The sequence below is a fragment of the Muscardinus avellanarius genome (genome assembly GCF_963383645.1).
Source record: "Muscardinus avellanarius genome assembly, chromosome: 13".
Taxonomy (NCBI): Eukaryota; Metazoa; Chordata; class Mammalia; order Rodentia; family Gliridae; genus Muscardinus; species Muscardinus avellanarius.
The window spans coordinates 99,014,485-99,038,448 of record NC_137799.1 but is presented as its reverse complement, the minus strand read 5'-3'; the positions used below and the strand labels follow the sequence as shown (position 1 = coordinate 99,038,448).

General features: G+C 54.4%; 1 protein-coding gene across 3 annotated transcripts in view; it reads right to left on the bottom strand.

The window, feature by feature from the left end:
- The window catches only part of SEMA4D (semaphorin 4D), a gene marked incomplete at both ends in the record, with an annotated part of 39,908 nt that overhangs the window by 2,454 nt on the left and 13,490 nt on the right, over positions 1 to 23,964 (bottom strand). The window contains 11 exons of one of the 3 annotated variants that reach the window (XM_080708547.1): positions 861 to 1,067; positions 10,466 to 10,675; positions 12,719 to 13,048; positions 14,794 to 14,837; positions 14,907 to 15,079; positions 16,802 to 16,917; positions 17,900 to 18,122; positions 19,440 to 19,596; positions 19,670 to 19,845; positions 21,765 to 21,907; positions 23,418 to 23,531. In XM_080708547.1, the coding sequence (XP_080564673.1) occupies positions 861 to 1,067; positions 10,466 to 10,675; positions 12,719 to 13,048; positions 14,794 to 14,837; positions 14,907 to 15,079; positions 16,802 to 16,917; positions 17,900 to 18,122; positions 19,440 to 19,596; positions 19,670 to 19,845; positions 21,765 to 21,907; positions 23,418 to 23,531 (1,893 nt within the window). Of the gene's footprint in view, positions 1 to 860; positions 1,068 to 10,465; positions 10,676 to 12,122; positions 13,049 to 14,793; positions 14,838 to 14,906; positions 15,080 to 16,801; positions 16,918 to 17,899; positions 18,123 to 19,439; positions 19,597 to 19,669; positions 19,846 to 21,764; positions 21,908 to 23,417; positions 23,532 to 23,964 lie in introns of those variants that run through there. The other 2 variants (XM_080708548.1, XM_080708546.1) reach the window with 2 other exon arrangements.

Below are 23,964 nucleotides of genomic sequence, written 5' to 3'. Positions count from 1 at the left end.
GGAATTGAAGGTGAGGAGCTTCGACCTTTAACTGGTCCAGACAAGGCATGCAAACCAGCCAGGAAGATCATACAAGCTTCTAGAGAAGAACAGCAGGCCCCAGGAGAAGAAGCACCAAAGATAGGAACAGCATCTCAGACACCAAAAGGCCATGGCTTGCAGGCCAGTATGTGCCCCAACCATCACGTGACTGAAGATGGGTGTACATAGGCTCCCAAAGTATTTAATCCCAGCAGCCCCTTCTGAGGTGTGCTGGAAGACACCCCACACAGAATGGGGCAAGAAAGGAAGACCTGGGAAGAGGATACTTGGTCCAATAGGAGAGGATGATCTCTAGACTTGAGCTGAAGGGTGGCACCATGGCTCCCATGTAGCCATGTGCCTGACAGGGCCCGGCCAGAAGGTCCGAGGGAGGCTGATGGTGCCCACGTATCTGCACTCAGGAAGACATTTTCAGCTGCAAAACCTGATAATGAATTCATAACTAAGAACTAAGCAAATGGAAGCCACGGGGATGAACCACACAGGACACAGTGCCAGAGAAGAAATAAAAGCAGCCCTAGAGGGCTCAGTGATCCTAGTAACATAGTTTCCCACGTGGGAGAGAAAGAGGCTGGCGGTAAGCATGTACATGTGTGTGGGTGACATGGGAATGTGTAAGAGTGTACTGTGGTGCATGTGCATGAGCATACACATGTCCATGTGTTGTACTGGGAAAGCAGACAGCAGGAAGCCAAATCATTTTTCTGGGAGGAGAGCCAGCAGGCAATCCTAGAACTGAAATGCACGCGCGCTTTTGGAAACTATCGGGCAGTGAGGATGGCCCAGAGGGTCGCAGCGGGCGCGGGCGCACTCACCACGTCTCTGCACGGTGACCCGCACTCTCGACGTCTGCTGTCCCGCTGAGGAGAGGACGGAGCAGCGGTACTCTGTGCTCTCCTGGATGGCATCCCGTAGCCAGCTTAGGACATGTGCCCTGCCGTCGGGCAGGGCATGCATCTGCACCGGCACACACGTCTCCAGGGCTCGCCCGTTCTTCTCCCAGACGAAGCGGATGTCTGCCGGACCTGTGGGCACAGGGACCATCTCCACCTGCAGGCCCGGAATTCCCACTCAGCCTGTGGAGCTGCCCCAGCAGAGATGTAAGACTGACTGAGGTTGCCAGAGGAAGGGCCCTCTTATGCCCCAGCAAGCCCAGAAGTGATTCGGGTGGCCTCCAGCTTGTCCCTGGGCTTCCTCTGGAGGGAGGGCTTTTTCTCCAGCAGGACTGGAGGGCTGCAGTCGTCCCAGCCTCCCCTGCCCTGTGGACCTCTTGCTCCCTTGCTGCGGTGCTTTTGTTCAAAGCGCACCTGGATGGCCTGTGCTCCCAGGACATGAGTGGGGGCCGTGACCTGGCACCCCTAGCCTGTACTCCACACCCAGTGGCATCTGGAGGCCAGCTCCCGGCTGGCCATGGCAGAGAGCCAGGATGGGGGAGAGCTGGTGAGCAGGGTCAGATCACAGCGCACGCTGGGCTTCCTGCCTCAGCAGGCACAGTGCCTAGGAAGAGCTCACCAGATGCTGACCACGCAAGCGCCAGGCGCCCTTCCTCCTGGGATTTGTATCTTGTTACTCATTGCAGAAATAAAGGCCAGCACCGCCTATTCCCTGCTGGCCCTGTCAATCTAACCATCCCAGATGTGATTTGGCCAGCTTCGGCAATCTGCTAGGCAGTGACAGCCGCCCTGGCCCAGCCTCGCCTGCTCAGGCTGGCCTCTGACAGAGCCTTCAGAGCCAGCAGGCTGTCGGTGTGTGGGGTTGTGCAGCCTAAGTACAGGGGGGAGGCGGAGGCCTAGCCAGCCTTGACGGGCCACCCTTAGGTGCTGCTTTCATTCCGGGTCAGCCACGCTGGGGACTATGTGCCCACGTGGGAACCGTGAGCATAGTCCAGGCTCTGAGTCCCACTCCAGAGCCAACGGGGACCTCAGAGCCATGTCCCCTCCATGGCCACGTCCTTCCACTCTAAGGGCTCAGACTTTATCCTGGAGCCAAGCAGCTGGCCTTCCTGGGACAGGCCCCACCCCGTGCTCCTCGGAGGAGAGAGCAAGCTAGGGCGGCCCTGTTCCAAACTGGCTTACACACTGGCTGTCACCCAGGGCTGAGTGGACGCAGGGCTGAGGGAGCTGGCACCAGCCCAGGGGCCCAGTCCTGGCTCAGGTGCCCCAGGTGCCAGCAGAGCCCAGCAGGGATAGTAGGGAGGAGCCAGGACCCACCAGGCAGCCCCCTCCCACAGTCAGACGCCAGCTGGGAGCGGGCCTGCACTCAGGCCGCCCTCTCCCACAGTCAGGTGCCTGGACCAGGCTGGGTGGCCCAGCATCGTGGACAAGGCCGCCTCTTGCCAAGGCCCTGGCTTCCCAACGCCCGCACCTCCTCGAGGCCACACAGACCAGCAGGACTACATGGACCCCGAGGGCCACCCCAGACCTGTGCTTCCTGTGGCTCAGTCCCCACACACGACTCAGAGGTAGAATGGCCCTGGGTTCCATCCCAGTGTCACAAAATAATATTAATAAAAATAAATTATATATATAAAATTAAAACCCTGCTAATTTGAAAGATAGAAATGTGGCATAAGCCCTGAGGGAAGTTCTGAAAGGAGTCCCAGGAGTACTGTGTGCCACAGCCTACCTGGCCTTGGCTTAGTGGACAGGACCTTAGGGGTTTACTTGTTTTGTGTATGTGAATTCTTTTTATCCACTCTAATTTTTTCTACTTAAAGTGGTGTGTGTGTGGTTTGTGGTACTGAGAACTGAACCTAAGGGCTTTCTACCTCTGACCTACACCCCTATCCCATTTTATTTTGAAACAGAGTTTCACTAAATTACCATATGCTGGCCTTAAAATTGAGATCCTTCTAGCTCAGCCTCCTGAGTACTGGAATTAAAGGCATGTGCCACAGTGTCCAGCAACTCAGTGTTTTGAAATTGAACCACAGATAACTCTCTATAAATGTGTATGAATGTGTATCTATATTCACATATAAACACATATCTCTCTATACACATAGCTGTTCGTCAACTATGGGACACACACACACACTTCACAGTCTTCCCTTGATATCATCGGTGGGCACTGGTTCTCAGCTTCTCAAGGGTACTGAAATCCACAGATGCTCATCCCTCATAGAAAGTGGCGTCGTATTTGCATATAACCTGCACACATCCTCCTGCACACTTTCTGTCATCTCCAGGTTATTTATGAATGCTATGTAAGTAGCTACTATACTATACTATTTGGGGAATGATGACAGGAAAGAGCCCATATATGTTCAGTACAGGCATTTTTTCTGAGCACCTTTGGTTCACAGGTGGTTGAATCTACAGGGACCGAGCGTGTGGGCACAAGGCCCACTGAGCATCTCCCCCTTTTAACTGCTGGACGTTTTTCTCATATACCATGTTTTCCTTCACCATTTTCTAGCTTTTCTAAAATATAACTTTAAGCAACCGATTCTCTAGAGAGGCTTTATGATTAAGTGACAAGAATTTTTTTGAACATCGGCAAAGTCAATTCTAAAAGCTCAATCTCTCTCCTTGCCCACCAGCACCACCCGAGGGTAGGGACAGAGCCCCTGGAAGGTCCTCAGATGACAAACCCTTGGGCCCGAATTGGAGCCAGCCAACCTCTCCAGACCCCTTGGTCTGGAACCTTCAATCACGGAATCCCCAAAGGCCCCACGCTCCGGGTGTGCTCAGCAGGAGTGGGGCACACCAGCTCCGTGCCTGGCCATGGTGAGGATGTCCTGAAAATTCGTTAATATTATGACATGAGAGGTGCGGTAGGGTACTTACGTTCCGCTCATCCTTTTAAACTATCCAATTCGTTCTGAGTGCAGAGATTAAAGAGAGAGGAGAGTGAGAGTCAAGCCAGTCCACCCACCAGCACTGAGCCACAGCGGGGACCTGCCGTCCATACCATGGAAGCCTGCTCAGACACGTCCCCAGTGCCACTGGCTGCCCCTGAAAACACACTAGCTGTGCCGTGAGACCCCACCATCCAGCCCTGCCAACCCTCGAGGACAGCCTAGTTGAGGTGCTACCTACCTGCCCCTGCAGGCCTGAGCGGGGGCAGCAGGAGCCTGTGCTGAGGCAGCTACCGAGAGAGCCAGCAGCCGCCAGCCTGGACATACATCCGCTCTTCCAGCATCAAGCTAGCAGGGGCTGGTCCTTGCTGGACCATTAAGGGGGGAAGTGCCATGTCCAGAAAGGACCCAGGTGGAGACCCTGAGGTCAGACAATGGCACCGACCCGCCTATTCCCAACATGGCAAAAGCCAGGCTTATGGGCACCTTGGAAATCTCTAGTTGCCAGGGCACATGTTCGGCAAGTCCCCTGACCGTGGCTGTGTGCATCGCGTGCATCCTCCCAGGGCCCCCTCTGGGAGGATTCACACCTCGACGGCCCTCCTTCAGCCAAATGCTCCAGGCAGGGCTGCTCTGGACACCGGTGTGGCTGCTTCCTTACAGCGCCCACTGCCCACAGCTCACCCGACACCTGCTCCCCCAGCCCCTTCCTCAATAACCCGCTGCCTTTGGGCCTCTTCCTGTGGCAGCAGCTTCCTATCCCAGGTGTGGCTTGCTGCTCCTTCATCCCCCAGAATGCCCTGTAGGGACAAGTGGGGGCTGCCCCAAGGCCTGCCAGTCAGCCCTCCGTCCCCTGTTGAAGGTGTGGAGCAGCTGGGGAGGCAGCAGGGGTAAGGACACCTTCACATCCCACGAGCTCCCTCCTCCCTGTGCTCATCGGCCCTCCAGTCTCCTGGCTGATCTCCCTGTCTACAGCAGCCCAGGTAGCACAGGGCCACAGCATGGCTTATTTTTCTGAAATGCTTCCCTAATACGCAGCCTGAGACCTTGTGAGCTCCCTGGCAGCCTGGGCACGATGGCTCTGCCTCTGGGTCACACACAGCGTGTGCTGCTAGCTCACGTCACCTTGTTTTGTCCTTGGTAGGCCAGGGTTTGAGAGAATGGTGCGGAACTGAACCCCGCCTGGGGTTAAGGTCAGTTTGTTACCTCTGAAGGGGGCAGGCCGCTAGCCTCAGTCATGCTGGCCCTTCTCCGTGGCCCTGAAGACAGGCTGGTACTAACTCCATGCAGGCATGGACAGGCCACACCCAGTAGTCCTGGGCAGCAGTGACCAGTTGCCAATAATGGCTTCTTGCAAAGCCTGGCCCCATGTCAGAGGTCACCCAAGAGTGGCAGGCACTGGGAGGACTAGCCAGGCCCAGCCCTGGGTGGCCCAGCACATCCCTCAGGCGCCAATCTGAATTACGGCAGTGAGCTCACGTGCCAGGTGCTCTGGACACCAGCAGCTCCACATCGCACGACAGCCAGTGCCACGGGAGGCGCAGGCACAGGCTTCTGGCAACGGGCAAGCCATTGGGAGCAGCCAGATACTGGGACATCAGTCCATGCCCCCGGGTGTGGGGCTCTGGGATAAAGAATCCTGGAGGATGAGCCGGACGCCCCTGCCCTCCTTGAGGAAGGGCAAAGGGCACAAATGGCCAGGTGGGGCAGCAAGGAGCCCATGATGTGCCATCTGTGGTATGTGGTGTGACTGGTGTGTAGCGTGCACGGTGTATGAGGTACATGGTGTGTGTGTGATGTCTGTGGTGTGTGTGGTGTGGTTGTGTGGTGCCTGTAGTGTAGGGTGTGCTGTGTGTTCCTTCCAATCCACGGTAGCCAGTCACAAGTCACGGGACATTGGGGAGGCACCACGACTGCCCACTGTCCCAGTGGGTGCCAAGTCCTGCAGGGCAGCACCGGGCTCCTGTCCTCACGCGCCGGGCTGACTAATGGGGCCAGTGGTGTGGGAGCTACCCGGGGCTGCAGCTCGAGGGTCTCCAGACTCAGGCCCCACAGCCACCATGCCGGGTACCTTTGCCCCAGCATCTCACCTGGATGTTTGGAAGGGGCCATTGGAGCTGCGGGGCCTGCGTGGCCACATCCCACCCACCCAGCTCCCCGCCAGGCGTCACCCACACTCTGCAGGCATTCTTGGCCACCCCAGGGCCCTTCAGCGGGGCCTCACCCTCAGTGCCCTGGACGCCAAGTCCTCAGGGACACGGTTGGATCCTGGGCTGGAGCAGGAGGGATGCCTCGGGTGACCGCAGGTGGCAGTGCCCTGTAGGCTCTAGTCAGCCTCTCTTGTGGCCATACAAAGGACAGAAATGTCACCCAGAGGATGTGGGTGCCAGGAAGCGGTGGGAGTGGGAGGTCACATTCACTCTCTAAGTCTCTCATGTTCTAAAAACACTCTCCTGACTCTGTAATCAGACAGCCCAAACCACAGACCCTTACTATGCAAAAGCTGTTTTAGGAAGGAGAAACCCCCAGGTTAAGGTCGCCTGCCTGGCCTGCCCCGGAGCGGCAGGAGGAGCTGTGTGTGTGTGGGCTCCGTGAGGATTCTGGGACAGCTGTCTTCTCCTGCAGGGGCTGGTACCAAAGAGGTAGAACACAGCGCCTCCTCTCCCGGGATGTCTCAGGGGCTCGCGGCCACGCTCCAGGCTGCAGAGCCCCACAGCCCCATCTGGGTTCCCGGCCTGCAAGCCTGGCCTGGCCTTGGCCCACCCCTCAGGCCTCGGCCAGCCTCCCCTCCTGCCAAACAAGCATCCTTCCCAAGGAGTCCCCCGCAGATGCAGCCACAGTGGAAAGAAGGCCCAGGTAGGCCTAGGGCTCAGGAGAGCATCCTGCGCCTGGCAGGAGGGTGGAGGAGGGAGCGAAGGGCAGAGGGTGCAGGGGGCCTCAGCTTCCTGTCTGTCCAGACCATCTCTCCCCAGCGAGCTCCTTCCCCTTGGCCCCAGCCACGCTCGGGGTGCTTCTGACCACAGTGGCCTTAACCAGACCCCGGCCACCAGATGGCGTCAGGCCTGACCGTGGAAACTCCAACAGGAGACGGAGTCTGGAGAAAGAAACATCCTCCAACCAGCAAGCAGGTGCGGCGGGCCGGGGGCCGTGGGTCCCATGGCCCGGCCGGGGTGACGTGGCATGAGGGACTGCACGGTGCCACCATCTTCCTCCTGGTCACCCTGCATTGGCTTCCTGCAGTTCATGCTTTATTTGCAGGGAGGGGAAGAGGGGATGGAACTCGGGTACCCTACCCCTGAGCTACACCCAGAGCCCTATTTTATTTTTTATTTTGAAGCAAGGTTTTGTCAAATGGCAGAGGCTGGCCTTAAACCTGTGATCCTCCTGTCTCAGACTTCCTGGGGTTACAGGTATGTGCCACAATACCTGGCCAGTTCTTAGTTGTTGTTTTTGTTTGTTTGTTTGTTTGTTTTGTTTTTTGTTTTTTCAGTAGTAGGGATGGAACCCAGGGGCATTCTACATCCCCAGCCCTACTTTTTATTCTTTATTTTGAAACAGGGTCTTACTGAGTTGCAAAGGGCCTAAGTAGCTGAGGCTGGCTGCAGTCGCGATACTCCTGTTTCAGCCTCCCAAATGCTGGGATTACAAGTGTGCGCCACCACGCCCGGCTTAAGTGCTTAGTTTTTGAGTAAATGCACCTTCCCATTTTAACCAACTCCCCTGCATCAAATTCTCCATGTGAGATACCTAGAGCAGTTTCTGTCGATACAGTAGCGAGGCCTGGTTTCCCAGGGTCCCATCTCCCATTCTCTCCCCGGCTCAGGGACTTGCACAGGTGAACACCCGGCTGACAGGTAACCTGCACCTGAGACCCTCTGGTGTAAGATGTGATGGCTCAGCCAGGCACAGTGACACATGGCTGCTCTCCCAGGACTTCAGAACTTAATAACTGCTCAGTACCTGCCTCAGCAACTTCATAAGACTGTTTCAAAATAACAAATACAAAGTGCTGGTGGGGTATTTCTGTGGTAGAACATCCCTGGGTCCAATTCCCACTACCAAAAGAAAGAAAAAAGAAAAAGAAAGGGCACCTTGACATGCAGCCTGCCTGCACGTATCAGTGAGGGGCTGGGTCCTCTGCCTCATCCTAGGAACCTAACACAGGGCTTCCTCGCAGTGTTCCCATGATGGCCCTGCTGCAGGACCCACGTGAAACAAAGACTCTGCCATCTTGCCTGGTCAGGCTACAACACCTGACTTAGAGCATCATTCTGGTGTCTAGGTGTGGGGTTGGCCCACAGCACTGAGGAAGGTGCTCAGCCCACTGGACATGGCGTCTGGATATAATTCTGTGCACCTATAGTTTCAGGATCGCTTGAGCCCAGGAGTTCAGGGTGGCCAGCCTGGGCAATACAGGAAGATACTATCTCAACAAACAAAGGACATCAAGAGCCTGGGCCTCAGGGGCTGGTCCATCTCCACAACCTCCCACTCACAGGCAGCTGTCTCCACCTGTGGCCAGCAGGCACATGTGCTCACAGTGGACACAGGCTACCCAGAGGCTCCCAGAACTCAATAATTAGAAACAAATAGTCAAGCATGGTGGCGCACACTTGTCATCCCAGCATTCGGGAAGCTGAGACCAGAGGATCCTGGTTTGCAGACAGCCTCAGCTACTTAGTGAGGCCTTTTGCAACTCAGTGAGACCCTGTATCAAAATAAAGAATAAAAATAGGGCTGCGGGTACAGCTCAGAGGTAGAATGCCCCTGGGTTCCAACTCTAGTACTGCAAAAAAAAAAAAAAAAAAGAAAGAAAGAAAGAAAGAAACAAACAACCATTTGGCCCATTTTGATCTATATATTTTACATGTTTTTTGTGGTACTGAGGACTAAATGCAGGGCATTCTACCTCTGAGCTACACCTCCAGCCTTATTTTTGTTGTTTTGGAACAGTGTCTCACTGAGCTAAGGACCTTGGCTAAGTAACTAAGGCTGGTTTCAAACCTGTGATCCTTCTGCCTCAGTCTTCCAACTACTGAGATTGTAGGCATTTGCCATTACATGGGGCATAGTTTGATTAACTGGATTTTTTTTGTGTGTGTGGTACTGAGGGTGGAACCAAGGGACTTTTCTACCTCCGGGCTATATTCCCAGACCTATTTTATACTTTATTTGGAAACAGGGTCTCAATAAGTTATTGCGAGCCTCACTAAGTAGCTGAGGCTGGCTTTGAACCTGTGCGACCCTCCTGTCTCAGCCTCCCAAGCGCGGGGATTACAAGCACGCGCCTCCACCCTGGCTGGATTAACTGGACTTGCTTTCCTGTCTCAATGCTTGCTCTCCTCTCTGCAGAGACCACACCCACCAGTCAGACAAGACACCAGAGCCATGGGGCTCTGCTAAAGCCAAGGCTGCATCTGAGTCTCATTTTGCCCATAAGATCATCTTCTAGGATAAGTCCATGAGAATGTTCTCCAGAACAGAGGAAACCCCTCTGCCTGCAGGGAGGGTGCTAGACTCAGCGTTTTCTTTTAAATATCATGAAACAAATCATTAATATAACTCCCAATCCAAAGTCTATGATTTATTTATTATATATACATGCACAGTATTTTATTTTATTTATCCTGTATTTTGAAACAGGGTCTCACTGAGTTGCAAAGGGCCTCACTGAGTAGCTGAGGCTGTCCATGAACCATGATCCTCCTGTCTCAGCCTCCCGAATGCTGGGATTACAAGCATGTGCCACCACGCCATACACACACACACACACACACACACACACACACACACACCACACACACACCAGGAATCTAACCCAGGGGCATTCTTTCTCCAAGTTACATCCCAGCTCTCTCACTTACTTTGAAACAGGTTCTTGCTAAATTGCTGAGGATAGCCTCAAACCCGTGATCCTATCTCATCTCCCAAGTACTGGGATTACAGGCGTGCACTGCCTTGCCCAGCTTGTAAAGTTACTCAAAAAAACAAACCCGAACACCTCAAATGTCAAGCTCCAATTTACTAGAGAAATAGAAGCAACCTGCTATGCCACCAGATGGCAACCTGCGGCCCCCAGCCAATGTGACCCACTGCGAGTTTTTGTAAATAAGGTTTTATTGGCACACAGCTATTCCTTACATCTCATCCACAGCTACTTTTAGAGTGTAAGAGCACAATTGGATAATTTTAACAGAGGCTATATATGGCCTACAAATAGTTAATATATGACCCTTTATAGAAAAATGCTAGTTGACCCTTACTGCTTTTCTCCTATGGTACTGAGGCTGAGCCCAGAGATTCTATCTCTGACCTACACCTCCAGCCTATTTTTTTTTTAAATTTTGAAACAGACTTGCTGAGTTGCTGAGGTTTCCACTACATTGGCTTCAAACCTGAGATTCTCCCGTCTCAGCCTCCCAAGTCCTGGGATTACAGGTGTGCACCATCGTGCCGGGCTCCTACTGTGTATCGGGAATAGCTCCGTGCCGACTGTCTGCGGCTCATCCTGGAATCTACCCACCGTGGAAGCTTGAGAGAGCTGAGCTCAGGGGCACACAGCCAGGCAGGAAGTGTGGACGTGGCTGTCCTACCCACCTGCCTCCGGGGCGAGTCCCCACTCACCTGTAGCCTGGCAGAAGAGATGGAAAGTCCCCAGCATGTGCACCTGCTGAGCCTGGTCACTCAGGAGGGGCGGCAGCAAGGTGACTCGGGTGGGGCGGTCAGGGCCTGGGCCCAAGGCTGGCCAGGGGCTCCGGGTAGAGGAAGACACGTCGGGGCCCAGACAGGACAGGGAGGAGGAGCCAGGAGGAGGGAAGGGCTTAGGAGATGAGGCTGAAAGAGGACAGAAAGAGAAGGTGCTGAGGACGTCGTCAGGGACACGGCCCGCGTCGCGGGGTCGCACCGCATGAGGACGGCCCCCGGCCCCGCTCAGGAACACACTGTCCACACCAGTGAGAAGCTCCTTCTTTATTTGGGTTTTTTTTTTCTAATGTGTACAATTCAAAATAAAAAAAGGAAACTGTATAAAATACAGACGTTGACACCCGACAACCAAGCCATGTCGTGCTAGAAGTGAGACTGTCCACGCGGGCACACACCATCCAGGGTTTATTGCTCTTTGCCATGGAATGTCGTCTCCTTGTGGCGGGCAGGCTCAGAGCGGGAGATGGAGTGGAAGTAAACCAATGCTAAAATCGTACCACCATTCACAGCTGTAAAGACGGCGGCCAGAGACGGGCTGGACCGGCCGGGTGCGCTGGGGCCCATAGCTCGAGGCCCCGTACTCCACGTGTGTCCTGTCCAGGGCAGAGAGCTGTCAAGCCAGTGAGAGATCTGGCGGGCACAGGATGAGACAGACAGATGCTCAGAGAGCCCAAGGCGTCCCTTGGGAGGTTCCCTCCGCCTGGACGAGCCACCCGGTGGCCATGCGCGGGCTGTAACACGCCCCCTCCTTGCCTTGGGGCCAGCCGGTCACCACCCGGAGCACCTGCCCTGTGAGTGTGGGACAGCCCTCCTCTTCAAGAGAAAAAGAATAATGTAAAAAGGACAGAAAGAGAATTCTCTTCCCTCAGAGAATAAAGTTGAAAAAGAAAAAAAAAGGAGTGTGTTCAAGAGATAGTTTTAGGTCTACATTTCTAAAAGCAGAAAGAATGCATTTAGCAAAAGTACGTCTATCCCTGAGAATCTTGAGGAACGTAGGCCATATTTTATCCCAACATATAACAAAACCCGGGAGATGCACATCTTGTAAATATTAAAATATCTGCTTCAGTAATTGGAAAAAAAGTCCTAAGACATCAATATAATCAAAGCAAAAAATAAAAAACCTAAAAAATAATTAAACAGAAGAAAAGGTTCGTGCCAATCTGGACAACAGGCAATAAGTTACCAATCTGATAAACTAAAACGTCATTTCCAATCTGGAATTAAATTATCTTTTAGTGGCTGCTACGAGGAAGGGAAGTGAGAGTTCTCTCTCAGCTGATGGATCGCGTCTGGCCATCTCTCCCCCCTACACAAAGGCTCAGGTAAATCGGTGCCAACGCCCGCCCGCCTGCAGGGACATCTTAAAGCGCTCCAACCACTGCACTGGACACAATACTTGTTTTCCAAAAGGACAAAGAGGATCAGGCCACGGGCTCCAGCCCAAAGAAAGTAGAGGCCACCGCCTGAAGTCTGCTGCACGGAGCGGGACGAGACTCAGCTACGGACGAACCCACTAGACACAAAACTCTCCACACAGGGACTTGGCGATGCCGGTGGGGACACAAAGCCAGCCTCAGTCTCCGTCTGCGTCCGAGTCGGCAAACTTCAGGTCACACTTGACATCGAATGGCTTGTCCCTGGCGGACAGCTCATCGATCCTCTGTGAGTCCTCCCTGTCCGTGGGGACTTTGCTGGTAATGGTGTCCTGCTCCGTCTCGTAGCCTGTGTCCAGGGCGGGCTTGGGCTGCTCACCGTTCTGCTGGGAGAAGCTCCCGGGCTCCACCAACGTCTCCTTCACACTCTGCTCCAGGTCAGAAAACTCCGACTTGGGCTTCTTTTTCCCGAGTAGCAGGGCCGAGCGGAATTTTAAGCACTGCCCGGGAAGGTACCCCTTGTAACAGTTGTAGGAAAAGAGGCAGAGGAAGAGGATGAAGATGAAGAGGAAGAGGGACATGAGGAGGCGGTTGTCACTGGACTTGAGATACATCGTCTTCTCTGAGTGGAGTTGGGGGACAGTGTTGATGACAATCTTTGGTTCGCAAGACGTGCTGGTGGACGCAGGTTTGGGAGGTGGGGTGACAGCGCTTGGGAAGGTCGTCCGCACAGCTGGGGTCGGGGGAGAAGACTCCTGGGGGAACACTGCTGACATTTTAGGGGTGAGCCTACTACCTTCCGTCCGCATGGTAGACGAGGTGGGGGCCGCCAGGGTGCGTGGGATGACCTTGACCTCCAGGACGTGCCTAGCGAGCACACGGGAGACTGTCTTGTTCCTGACCCGCTCTTCAGACAGGCACTGGTACACCCCGCTGTCCCCTTCCGACAGGTTGAAGACGACCAGGTTCTTCCGGCCCATGAGGCCGTACTTGGGGCTCTCGGCCTTCAGCACGCTGTTCTGGAACTTCCACACCACCCGGGCCAGGTTGGACCTCTGGGAGCATTTCAGCTGTGCCGTGTCACCGTGTTTGAAAAAATGCTGCCGGTAGTTTTCTTTAGTTTTATCTGGAACATCAAAATAAATGTGCAACAGTGTCAACAAATGGGCTACAAACTGCTGCTTTGCAAACTAGGTTAGCACCCACAAGACGACATGAGACTTCACCCATGGCAGCGAGATGGAATCTTCCAGGGCCACTAAGGAAACAAAGAAAGGCGTGCACAACCAGAGAGTGAGGGTGGCCTGGGGTGGCGGGCCCAGGGACTAGGAGACGGGGACTCTGAGCAGCAGGAGCCCCATTTCTCAACCAACCCACGTCCCAAGAGGAAGTGCTGTCGCGCTGGGCAGAGCTCCTTGTGTTCTGAATGTTTTCACCAGTGGCTACAAGGAAGGTGTCAATCGGCACAACATGGCACCTCCTATTCACGATTTTTTTTTTTTTTTTTTTTGCGGGTCTGGGGATGGAACCCAGGGGCATTCGGCCTCTGAGCTATACCCTCTGCCCTATTTTTTATTCTTTATTTTGAAACCAGGTCTCACTGGGTTGCGGAGGGCCTTACTAAGTGGCTGAGGCTGTCCGTGAACCGCGATCCTCCTGTCTCAGCCTCCCGAATGCTGAGATTACAAGCGTGCACCACCACGCCTGGCTTCTATTCACAATTCTTTTTGGGGGTGGGGGTTCTGGGGATTGAATCCGGGGCATTCTACCTCTGATCTACACCCCAAGCCCTATTTATTTTTCATTTGAAATAGGGTCTCACTAAATCGTTGAGGCCGTCTTGAACCTGCGACCTTCCTGTTTCAACCTCCCAAGTACTGGGATTACAGGTGTGTGCCACCATGCATGATGTTTTAATCTGATAGTGGTTGCCTGGTCCGAGAGGGGCAGATGGCACAGAGTCCAGGGGTGCGCCTGGCCTTACATGCCAGTGGGTGCACCAAACACCGGCAGGCGGGAGGTCCCCAGGAGTGCCAGCCTGAACTCGTCACTGGCTGTGTGTTCCTTATTTGGAATTGAGACCTGAAGGTTTTTGGATTTCAGAAATTTTTAACTTTTTATTTATTTATTTATTTTTTCGGTACTGGGAATGGAACTGAGGGGCAGTCTACCTTCGAGCTACAACCCCAGCCCAATTTTTTTCTTCTTTATTTTGAAACAAGGTCTCACTGAGTTGCAGAGGGCCTCACTTAAGTAGCTGAGGCTGGCTGTGAACCATGATTCTCCTGTCTCAGCCTCCCGAATGTTGGGATTACAAGTGTGTGCCACCATGCCCAGCTCAAAATTTTTTTGATGTTGGAATACTTGCCTGGACATAATGAGATACCCTGGGGAGGGGACCCACGTCTAAAATCGAAACTCATTTATGTTTCATATGCACCTATACGCATGGCCCAAAGGTAAATTCATACACTATGTTAAGTAGCTTTTACAGGAAACAAAGTCCTACGGTGTAGCATTTCCACCTGAGGGGTCTCGCTCGACAAGCCCGTGCCATGGGTGCATGGCCATGGCTGTGTGGCCGCTTCTCAAGGGCCCTGGCTTCCCACGCTAAGGGCTTTGGGTTTTTGTTTCGGGAGCTTTGAGATAATCAGAACAGAGGACCATGTGAGAAGCAGCGTGCCCTCCAGTGACCACACAGCCCATGGTGGCTTCGAACTCTGCAACCAGAGGGACTGAGCGTGACAGGTGACCTCCATCCCGCACAAAGAAAGAAAACAGAATGCATACCAAGGCCACGGCACCGGGGCGCCCTGGGACAGGCACACGGCTGGCCGTCCCCAGGTAAAGGGACGATGAGGATCCACTCACCTGGGCACAAGGATGCATCTCCGCTCATGTCCTGAATCCAACCCCTGCAAGACAACCGCCACATGTTACCACCGCACAGGTGGGTGCGCAGGCCCGGGTGCCCCGTCTCCTACCTGCTGGGGCCCTCGGTGTGGTGCAGGGTGACGCAGGCGGCCGTGGACAGGCTCCAGGCGCAGTAGGGGTCCCGTGCCAGCACACAGTCCTCACAGCTGATGTGCTTCCCGCAGAAGGCCAGGGGCACCTGCACCACGCCTGAGTTGGAGCCGGCATAGACGAACCTCCTGCCCTGTGACGGAGACAGGGATGAGAGCAGGGATAAGGCAGCTGGTGTGGGCCACAGAGGCGCTCGGCTCTGCACCAGCCCGTGGGAGTAGGCTGAGCATCCCGGTGTCCTCTACGTGAATGAGCAAAGGCCTCCGCAGCACAGGCCTGGTGAGATCTAAGACAGAGAGCCGGGCGTGGTGGGGCACGCTTGTGATCCCAGCGCTTGGGAAGCTGAGACAGGAGGATCTCGGTTCACAGACAGCCTCAGCTACTTAGTGAGGTCCTTTGCAACTCAGTGAGACCCTGTTTCAAAGTAAAGAATAAAAAATAGGGCTGGGAGTATAGCTTGGAGGTAGAATGCCCCTGGGTTCCATCCCCAGTACCACACAAAAATAAATAAATAATAAAAAAATGAATGAAGGGGTGGTGGTGGCAGAAAACGGAGTGTTTGGAAGCCAGCCCCAGGCCTCATGCTTTGCGGACACAGATACAAGGAGGAGAAAGATCTCCCAGGGATCTGCAGGGAGCCTGTGTGGCCAGCTCTGCTTGTCCAGCTCGGCGTGCCACGGGTCTGACTGGGCCCGGTCCCCGCTGGGTAGACACAGGCACCAGCTCTGGGATGCAGCCCTCTGGCAGGCCGGGGTGAATGGCCATCCACCCCTCTGTTGCTCTGGGGAACTGAAAGTTAAACCAGAGATTTTCAGCACAAAGCCTGGCTTTGTCTGAGAGCCGAGCTGTGGATAGGAGGTCCAGGGCCAGCACCTGAAAGAAACTCGGCATGGCCCGATGCCACCTGCTCAGAGGGGAGGGCACCAGGAGAGGTGGGGAGCTGGCAGGGCCTCCCCGGCCCGGGGTGTGCAGTGTCTCATGGGGGCCAGGGGCCAGCTGGCTCCTAGGTCCTCCCAGATCCAGGGTGTGCGCCACCTTGGAATACCACAAGGCTCCGTGTCCTCACAGCCACCCAGCACAGAGGCACAAATCTCACTCCCACCATCTATGCAGGAAACTCAAGGCCAGCACACACTCCTGTCCTGTCCAGTCTCGGTTCCATCCCCAGCCCCGAAAAAAAAGACCAAAACCAAAACAAAAACAAAAAAAGGAATAGGATCTCACTAAGTTGCTGAGGCTGCCCCTGAACCCATGATCCTCCTGTCTCAGCCTCCTGAGTACTAGGATCATGAGCGTGTGTCACCACAGCCAACTGACCTATGATAACTTTAGGATGTCAGAGCCGTGCCCCCAGGCTGCTCCTGTCTCTTCTGTGCTAGTGACCACCGCTGAGCTGAGTGCCCGCAGCTGGGTTGCGGCCCCAAGCCTTGAGTATCCACCATCTGGCCCCTGATAGAAAGCCTCCGCCCCGAGGCGGGAGGAGACCTTGTGCACGTCACCTCCCGTCCCTCTTTGCAGGCCCCCACTTTGACGAGTCAGCCCCGCCACGGTCACATCCCACTGACGCAGTCTGAACTCTCACAAGCTCAAGACACAGGTGTGGGTCTTCACCGCCTGCCAGAGACCACCACACAGTGTGGTTCCTCTTCCCAGCTCTCCCTCCTGCCTTCCAAACCTCAGATCCCTCCACCACTCGGGGACTGACTCCCTGGGAGCCAGAAGGCGGGCTCCTCCCAGCTGGACAGACAGGGGCCGTGGCACTGGGGCACCTGCTCCTGCCCAGCTGATCTTGGATTGCAGAGACGTGATCCACAGGCGAGGCAGCCACTCAGCCTGCCTGCCCTGGCCGCTCTACCTTCTTTGAAGACAGCAGCAGAGTCTGAACGGGCTCAGCGTCCTGGAAAAGCTGGGTCTCCTCAATGATGTGCGCACCGTCCTCCAGGCTCACAGCTTTGTGCAGGGCTCCCCGGTCTGCGAGGTCAAAGCCACAGGTCACTGGGAAGCAAGGGCACTGACCCCACTGCGAGCTCTCCTCCCCTCCCTCCTGCAAGCTGGTCACACAGCGAGACCTGGGGACGGGAGGAGAGCTCTGCATCAGAAGTGAAGAAGAAAAGGCTTTCAGCCAAACACTTGGAGAGCCAAGTTAGGGGTTATTCCAGCGAGCCCCAGTTTTATAGCTGGTTCTTTTTTTTTTTTTTTTGCAGTATGGGCTGGAACCCAGGGGCATTCTACCTCTGAGCTACACCCCCAGCCCTATTTTTTGTTCTTTATTTTGAAACAGGGTCTCACTGAATTGCATAGCATCTCACTAAGTAGCTGAGGCTGTCCAAGAACCGCAATCCTCCTGTCTCAGTCTCCCGAATGTTGGGATGACAAGCGTGCGCCACCGCACCCGGCTCTGTAGCTGGTTCTAACAACCTTCACAAAGTTGAGATGACATTTGAAGCCAGAGCCCTGAGGCGGCTCTTACACTCCGGGGGCTCTCTGGGGAGGAGTGTCACCCTGGGGGTCCCCGAGGCAGGCAGATGGGGAAGGGGGACTTGTGGGAAGCCCCAGGAGTGACCGTGGCCCCCTGCCAGCTACCTGGCTCCCGGGCACCATCTCCATTAAGAAACACTCGCTCCAGAGTGCCGGGGTGGGGGTCCCGCAGCAGGCTGGGGCATAGCTCAGCCTGGCTCCTAGGGGGGCAGGGCGAGGGCAAATGCCAGGCTGGTGGCTCCTCCCAGGCTGGCGAGCAAAGCACAGAGCACCATGGTGTGGGGACGCCTCTGAGCAGCCATGCCTAGCAGAGGGTCAGGACTGGGGCATCTAATGGTCACAGAGACCTAGAGGCCGGCTGTGACTTCCCAGAAATCCCTAGACCCAGGACCTTCTTGTAAGGGCTGAAGTGGACTTATTTCTCAGTTCTCACACCCCGGTCAGGCGTGTGCCGGAGACCTCTCTCAGAACACACCTGTGCTCAGGAACAGGACGTGATGGACAGTCCCATCAAGGGCCCGTGTATGGTCCACCACGATCTGAGTGTAGTTTACATCTTTCTTAATCAGCCGGGGCCTGCTGTCCACGGGGATCACAGAGTCATCCATCAGCGGGTGGTCTTTGACGAACTGGAGAGTCTTATCTGGTAAGTTCAGAGAGCTGGTGTAGTTGGCTGCCCGCGCCTCCCTGTCGATGCACTGTGGGATAAAGTGACCTGGCATTAACAGAGTCACCCACAGCAGCCCTGCGGTCACGTTCTGTGACTCCAGAAACAGAGGAACCGGGGGCTTTCCTCAGGAGTCAGAGGCCAGCTTTAAAGACTATCCATAAGATAAAATTTATGCTACATAATCGGCGAAGGAATGATCTACTTGTAAGTGAAAAAAGTTACCACGCCTTTGGAATTAACTGGAAAACACATCATTTGATAGGGAAGAGAAGGCTGTAAACCCTGGCTAACAACCAGCCCAATTCTAAACGGCACAAGGGATCAAAGGCAAAAGGAATTTTTTGTTTCGTTCTGTCCTTGTCTCTTGATGTGTGGAAAGTGGAGTTCTGGAGGGTGGGTGGGTTCTGGGGATTGAACCCAGCGTCATTCTGCCTTTGAGCTACACCCCGGCTCTGTTATTTGTGATTTTTTATTTGAAGCAGGGTCTCACGAAGTTGCTGAGTGTGGCCTCAAACCTGTGATCCTCCTGCCTCAGAGTCCCAGGTCCTGGGATTACAGGCATGGACCAACGCGCCTGGCTCACAGATGGATGTTTCTGGGGATAGCATTCACACAAGGGATGACAACGGTGTGGTGGGGGGCCCCACAGAGGGAGCAGGTCCTGGGGGCACTCGGAGGACAGGTCACAGCCAACCAACACACACACACACACACACACACACACACACACACACACACGTGCGCGCGCGTGCTCCCAGGGGGATAACTCAGTGGGGAGCCAGAGGAACTTAGAATTTTGGATTTTTTAAAATTGACTACTTTAAAGCTGGGCGTGGGGGCGCTCGCTGTAATCCCAGCACTCAGGAAGCTGAGACTGGAGGATCACAGTTCGCAGACAGCCTCAGCTACTTGGTGAGGCCCTCTGCAACTCAGTGAGACCCTGTTTCCAAATAAAGACTAAAAAATAGGGCTGGGGGTGTAGCTCGGAGGTAGAATGCCCCTGGGTTCCATCCCCAGACCTGCAAAAAAAAAAAAAAAAATAGACCACCTTAGGAGGAACAAAACACACCCCTTATTGGTTAGAGGACAAGACAGCTTGCTTGTGGGCAGAGGTCTCTGTAGGACAAGGAACCTGGAGACGGACCCCAGCCCAAACCTGGGCGCGCTGGTGGAACTTCTCGTTCAGGGTCACTTGACACACAGCAGAGTAGGGCAGAGCAGAGGGATGGGCCTTCCAGGCCCAGCGGACACAGGCCTGGTGTGGACAGGGGCGGGGCCATGTGGCCACCTGCAGGGAGGCTCTGGGCCTCAAATCTAGAACAGCCCCGCCCTGGGGCCTGCTTACCGCTCCTGGCCGTGGCGTGGGCACCGGGCCGTTGTAGCGCACCCACTTGGTGTGGGAGTGCTCCACAGTGGTGCTCTGCATGTACTTTCCCCGGGAGAAGACAGCCTCCACTGTGGACAGGTTGTAGGCGCACACTGCCGACAGCCCCACGTTGTTCCTGCGAGAGGGGAGACGCGTGAGCCCAGGCCCGCGGCCAGCAGGGGGCGCCCCGCCCCGCAGGCACTACTCACAGCTGAGGCGTGAACAACGCGTAGAACACGGGCTCCCTGAGCCCCGGGGCGCGCAGCACGAAGACGTCCTGCAGCACGTTGAAGACCAGGCCGCTCTCGGGCCGCGAGCAGATCAGCCTGGCCTTCAAGAAGGAGGTCCACTTCTTCTGCAAGGTCCTCAGGCCGCCCTGGTCTCCCTGAAATCCCAAATTCAGGAGGTGGCTGGCGAGCCCACATCAGCCGGACTGGGCAGCCCACGTGGGCTGGCTCGCCTTGAATGCCCATCCAAGATGGTCCCGAGGCTCCACCGGCGGCCAGGAAGGCCGGCTGCAGACAACGGCTCACCCAGCGCCAGCACAGGCACCAGACAAGAGCCCTCTCGGAGAGCTCACCGAAGAACTAAAGCAACCACGTCCAGTCGCTCTCCAGCTCCCGAGCCACGGGAGAGTGTGCTGTGTGCCAGCGGGCCGCGTCCAGCCCTCAGCACGTCTTGGCAACAGCGGCCGTCCCCAGAGAGGCCGACCCTCTCCTTCCTCTCTACCTACCCAATCCTAGGGTGCTTTGGACCAGCTAGCTCATTAAATGCTCCTCAGTGGACTGACCGCCAAGAGCCGATTAGGAGGTCTTTCCATGCGGTCTGGAGAGAATACAGTTGCCCTCCCTCCTCCATGGGTTCATATACCCAGGCCCCCAAATGCTGATACTTGTTTGGACTCTATTGAGAGGAAACCCACATCTACACCATTTTATTATGGTGTATTGTTACAGATGTCTTGTTTATGGTCATTTAGGATTTTTTATCTCTCATTGTGCTTAATTTACAAGTTAAGCTTGATCAGAGGCATGTATGCTAATATTTAAGTTATAATTACTTTATGAGAAAAAAACTGTGTACAGGGTCCATTATGACCGAGGCTTCAGGCATCCACTGGGGGAAATAAAACATACTCCCTGTAGATAAGGGGGCAGCGCACTGAAACTAGGAAGCGCAAATGCAGAAGAGATCAAATGGAGGAACCCTTATTTATATTATCTTATTTTTTGGTACAAGGATTGAACCCAGAGGCATTCTACCACTGAGCTACCCTCACCCCAGCCCTTTTGATTTTTTTACTTTGAAACAGGGTCTCACCAAGTTACCACACTCTGGCCTCAAACCTGTGATCCTCCAGTCCCAGCCTCCCAAGTTTGGGGATACAGGGGTGCGCCAGCACTCCTGACTACAGCGCTTTACTTTAAAGATCTCTCGCTCCCCTGCTACGTACCTCAAGCTTTGAGTTCTGACATACATTTCTGAGCTGGCTCTCCCTCCTTAACCATGCTTGGGTCCTTTGGGCGCCAAATGGCGACATACTAATTCCAGATAAATTTGGTGAATATATTCCACAAAGCTGACTTTTTGTCAAGGTGCGGTGGCGTGCCTGGGATCTTAGTGCTTGGGAGGCTAAGACAGGGGGATCCCAGGTTCAAGGCTGGCTTCAGCAAATTAGCGAGACCCTTAGCAACTTAGTGGGACCCTGTTTCAAAATAAAAAAATAAGCTGGGTGTGGTGGTGCACACTTGTAATCCCAGCATTTGGGAGGCTGAGACAGGAGGATCGCAGTTCAGGGACAGCCTCAGGTACTTAGTGAGGCCCTTTGCCACTCAATGAGACCCTATTTCAAAATGAAGAATAAAAAATAGGGCTGGGGGTATAGCTCGGAGGTAGAATGCCCCTGGGTTCCATCCCCTAGTACCACAAAAAGAAAGAAAAATAAAGGGCAGAGGGTATAGTTCAGAAGTAGAATGCCCTTAGATTTAATTCATAGTAACCAAAATAATAAAAACAATTTTAAAAAAACCCGGACTTTTTATAGCCTCTTCGGGGAGGCGGGGTTTTCTGAGAAAGGTATCTCAGTACCCCAGATCTGAGAACACAGTCAATTGGTCACAGGTGGGCGGCCAGTACCACCTGGTCCCCACAGAAGCAGCAGAATTCCAGACCAACGAAGGCCTGGCACCTGACAGGCCCCGTAAGAGCCACCTCTGAGGGACGGCGGGGCAGGGTGGCAAAGAAAGTGGTCCTTCAGAGCACACTGGGCGGGCGCTGCCCAGGCAGGCGGAGGCGGAGGCTCACCTTGCACACCCTGGCGACACGAGGAATCATCACCTTCAAAACAAACTCGTACTCCACCGCCACCTCCGTGAAGAAGAAGTAGACCCTGTCGTCCTCACCCTCGGCACCCATCTGGACCACATCAGCAAAGATGAAGCTAGGTTCTGCGGAGAGACAACGGCACGGCATGCCTGTCCACGGAGCGGCCACCACCTGCCCTGGGGGCGCTGGCCCGGGCTCCCTGCCTCGCATGTGCCAGCACCCAGAAAACATTCTCCAGACATTCTATCCTGCCCTCCTAGGCCTTGGCAGGTCCAGGGTGGTGCCCCGCAGCACTAGCCCCAGGTCCACTGGGAGGACCCAGGGCCCTGACTTGAGGCGGCCTGCACAGAGCCAGAACCCTCGGGGGTTAAATGAGTACTGCAAATGTGCAAATCCAGCCACTGAGGCAGACACTGGAGCCTCGGTCCTGGGCGGCCCTGAGCCAGGGAGTCCCGCTACCCCTGCATCTGAGGCCACAGGATCCATTCCCCACACCCCAAGCAGAAGCAGGTTTCAAGAAAGCCCAATGGCATGATGATGCATGCCTGTAATTCCAATACTTGGGTGGCTGAGACAGGAGGATCACAGGTTCAAGGTCACCCTCAGCGATGTAGACAGGCCCTCAGCAACTTAGGGAAACCCTATTTTAAAAAATAAACAGGGGTCAGGCGTGGTGGTGCACGCTTGTAATCCCCGCGCTTGGAAGGCGGAGACAGGAGTATCGCGCAGGTTTGAAGCCAGCCGCGCTGGCTTAAGAGACCCTGTTTCCAAATAAAAATATAAAATAGGTCTGGGAGTGTAGCCCGGAGGTAGAAAGGCTTCCAGGAACCCCAGTACCACCAAAAATAAAATAAAATAAAATAAAATAAAATAAAATAAAATAAAATAAATAGGGGCCGGGCGTGGTGGCACATGCTTGTAATCCTAGCATTTGGGAGGCTGAGAAAGGAGGATCACAGGTTCATGGACAACCTCAGCTATTTAGTGAGGCCCTCTGCAACTTAGTGAGAGCCTGTTTCAAAATGAAGAACAAAAAATAGAGCTGGAGTGTAGTTCAGAGGTAGAATGCCCTGAGCTCCATCCCTAGTAGCACAAATAAATAAAAATAAACAGGCTAGGGGTGCATCTCAAAGGTACAATATCCCTGGGTTCAATCCCCAGTAATAGACACACACACACACACACACACACACACACACACACACACACACGCCCAGAGGCCCACTAGCTAGAACCCCCAAGAAAGGTCCCCACAAGCAGCCTCCTGCCAGCCTCCTGCTGCCATCAGGTCAGATATAAGCCCTGTGGTGGTGATAAGGCAGCCTGACTCCATCTGACCAGGCCCTGGAGGCTGGATGAAGGTTTCACCTTTAATACCACACTGGAAATTACACAGCATCCCAACCTGATCAGCCCAAATCCTCCATTTTCCACCACTATTCTATTTCATAAAACGCTCCCAAATCTGTCTTCAGGACAGGGTAAAAGCATTTAAATTAGTGTTCCATCACAGAGAACAAGGCGGGGGGCACCCTGGAGCCCGGCTCCCCAGGGGCAGGCGTGCCACCTGCCTGGCTTGGGGACCGCAAAAGGAGAAAGATGGAGCTGGGGCACCTTGGATACGCTTCTTACCGTTCAGCCAAGGGATGGCGTACTCCGTTCTCAGAGGACTGCGGGAGGAATTCCGCGAGACGATGGGTTCGCTTCCCAAGAAATTATAGGACGTCCCAGAATAAAGCTCTCCATCTGCAGTGGGCGGAGAGGACGGGGCTCAGCCTCCCTGCAAGTGTGGCCTGGGGCCTGGGGAGTGTCCTGCAACTTGCTTCTTCACAACACCATTAAGGCCCTGACAGGAAGGGAGAAGAAAGCCCCCGACTCCCGGGGCTCACACTTCGCACGTCCTCTGTGATTTTCCTTTCACCTGAATTTGCTGCCTTTTTTAATTTTTTTAAATTTTTTAAAAATTTTTTACAAGCTAAGGGGCAAAAGCTAAACATAAGCCAAGATCTCCCCACATCCGTATTCACAATAGCAAACACATGAACTCCTCCACAGATGAGAAGGCCACATCCTCACTGCCTCAACCTAAGTTGAAACTTCATGAGTCAAAAATGCACTTGTTGGCTGGGTGCGGCGGCACACACTGGAAATCCCAGGACTTGGGAGGCTGAGACAGGAG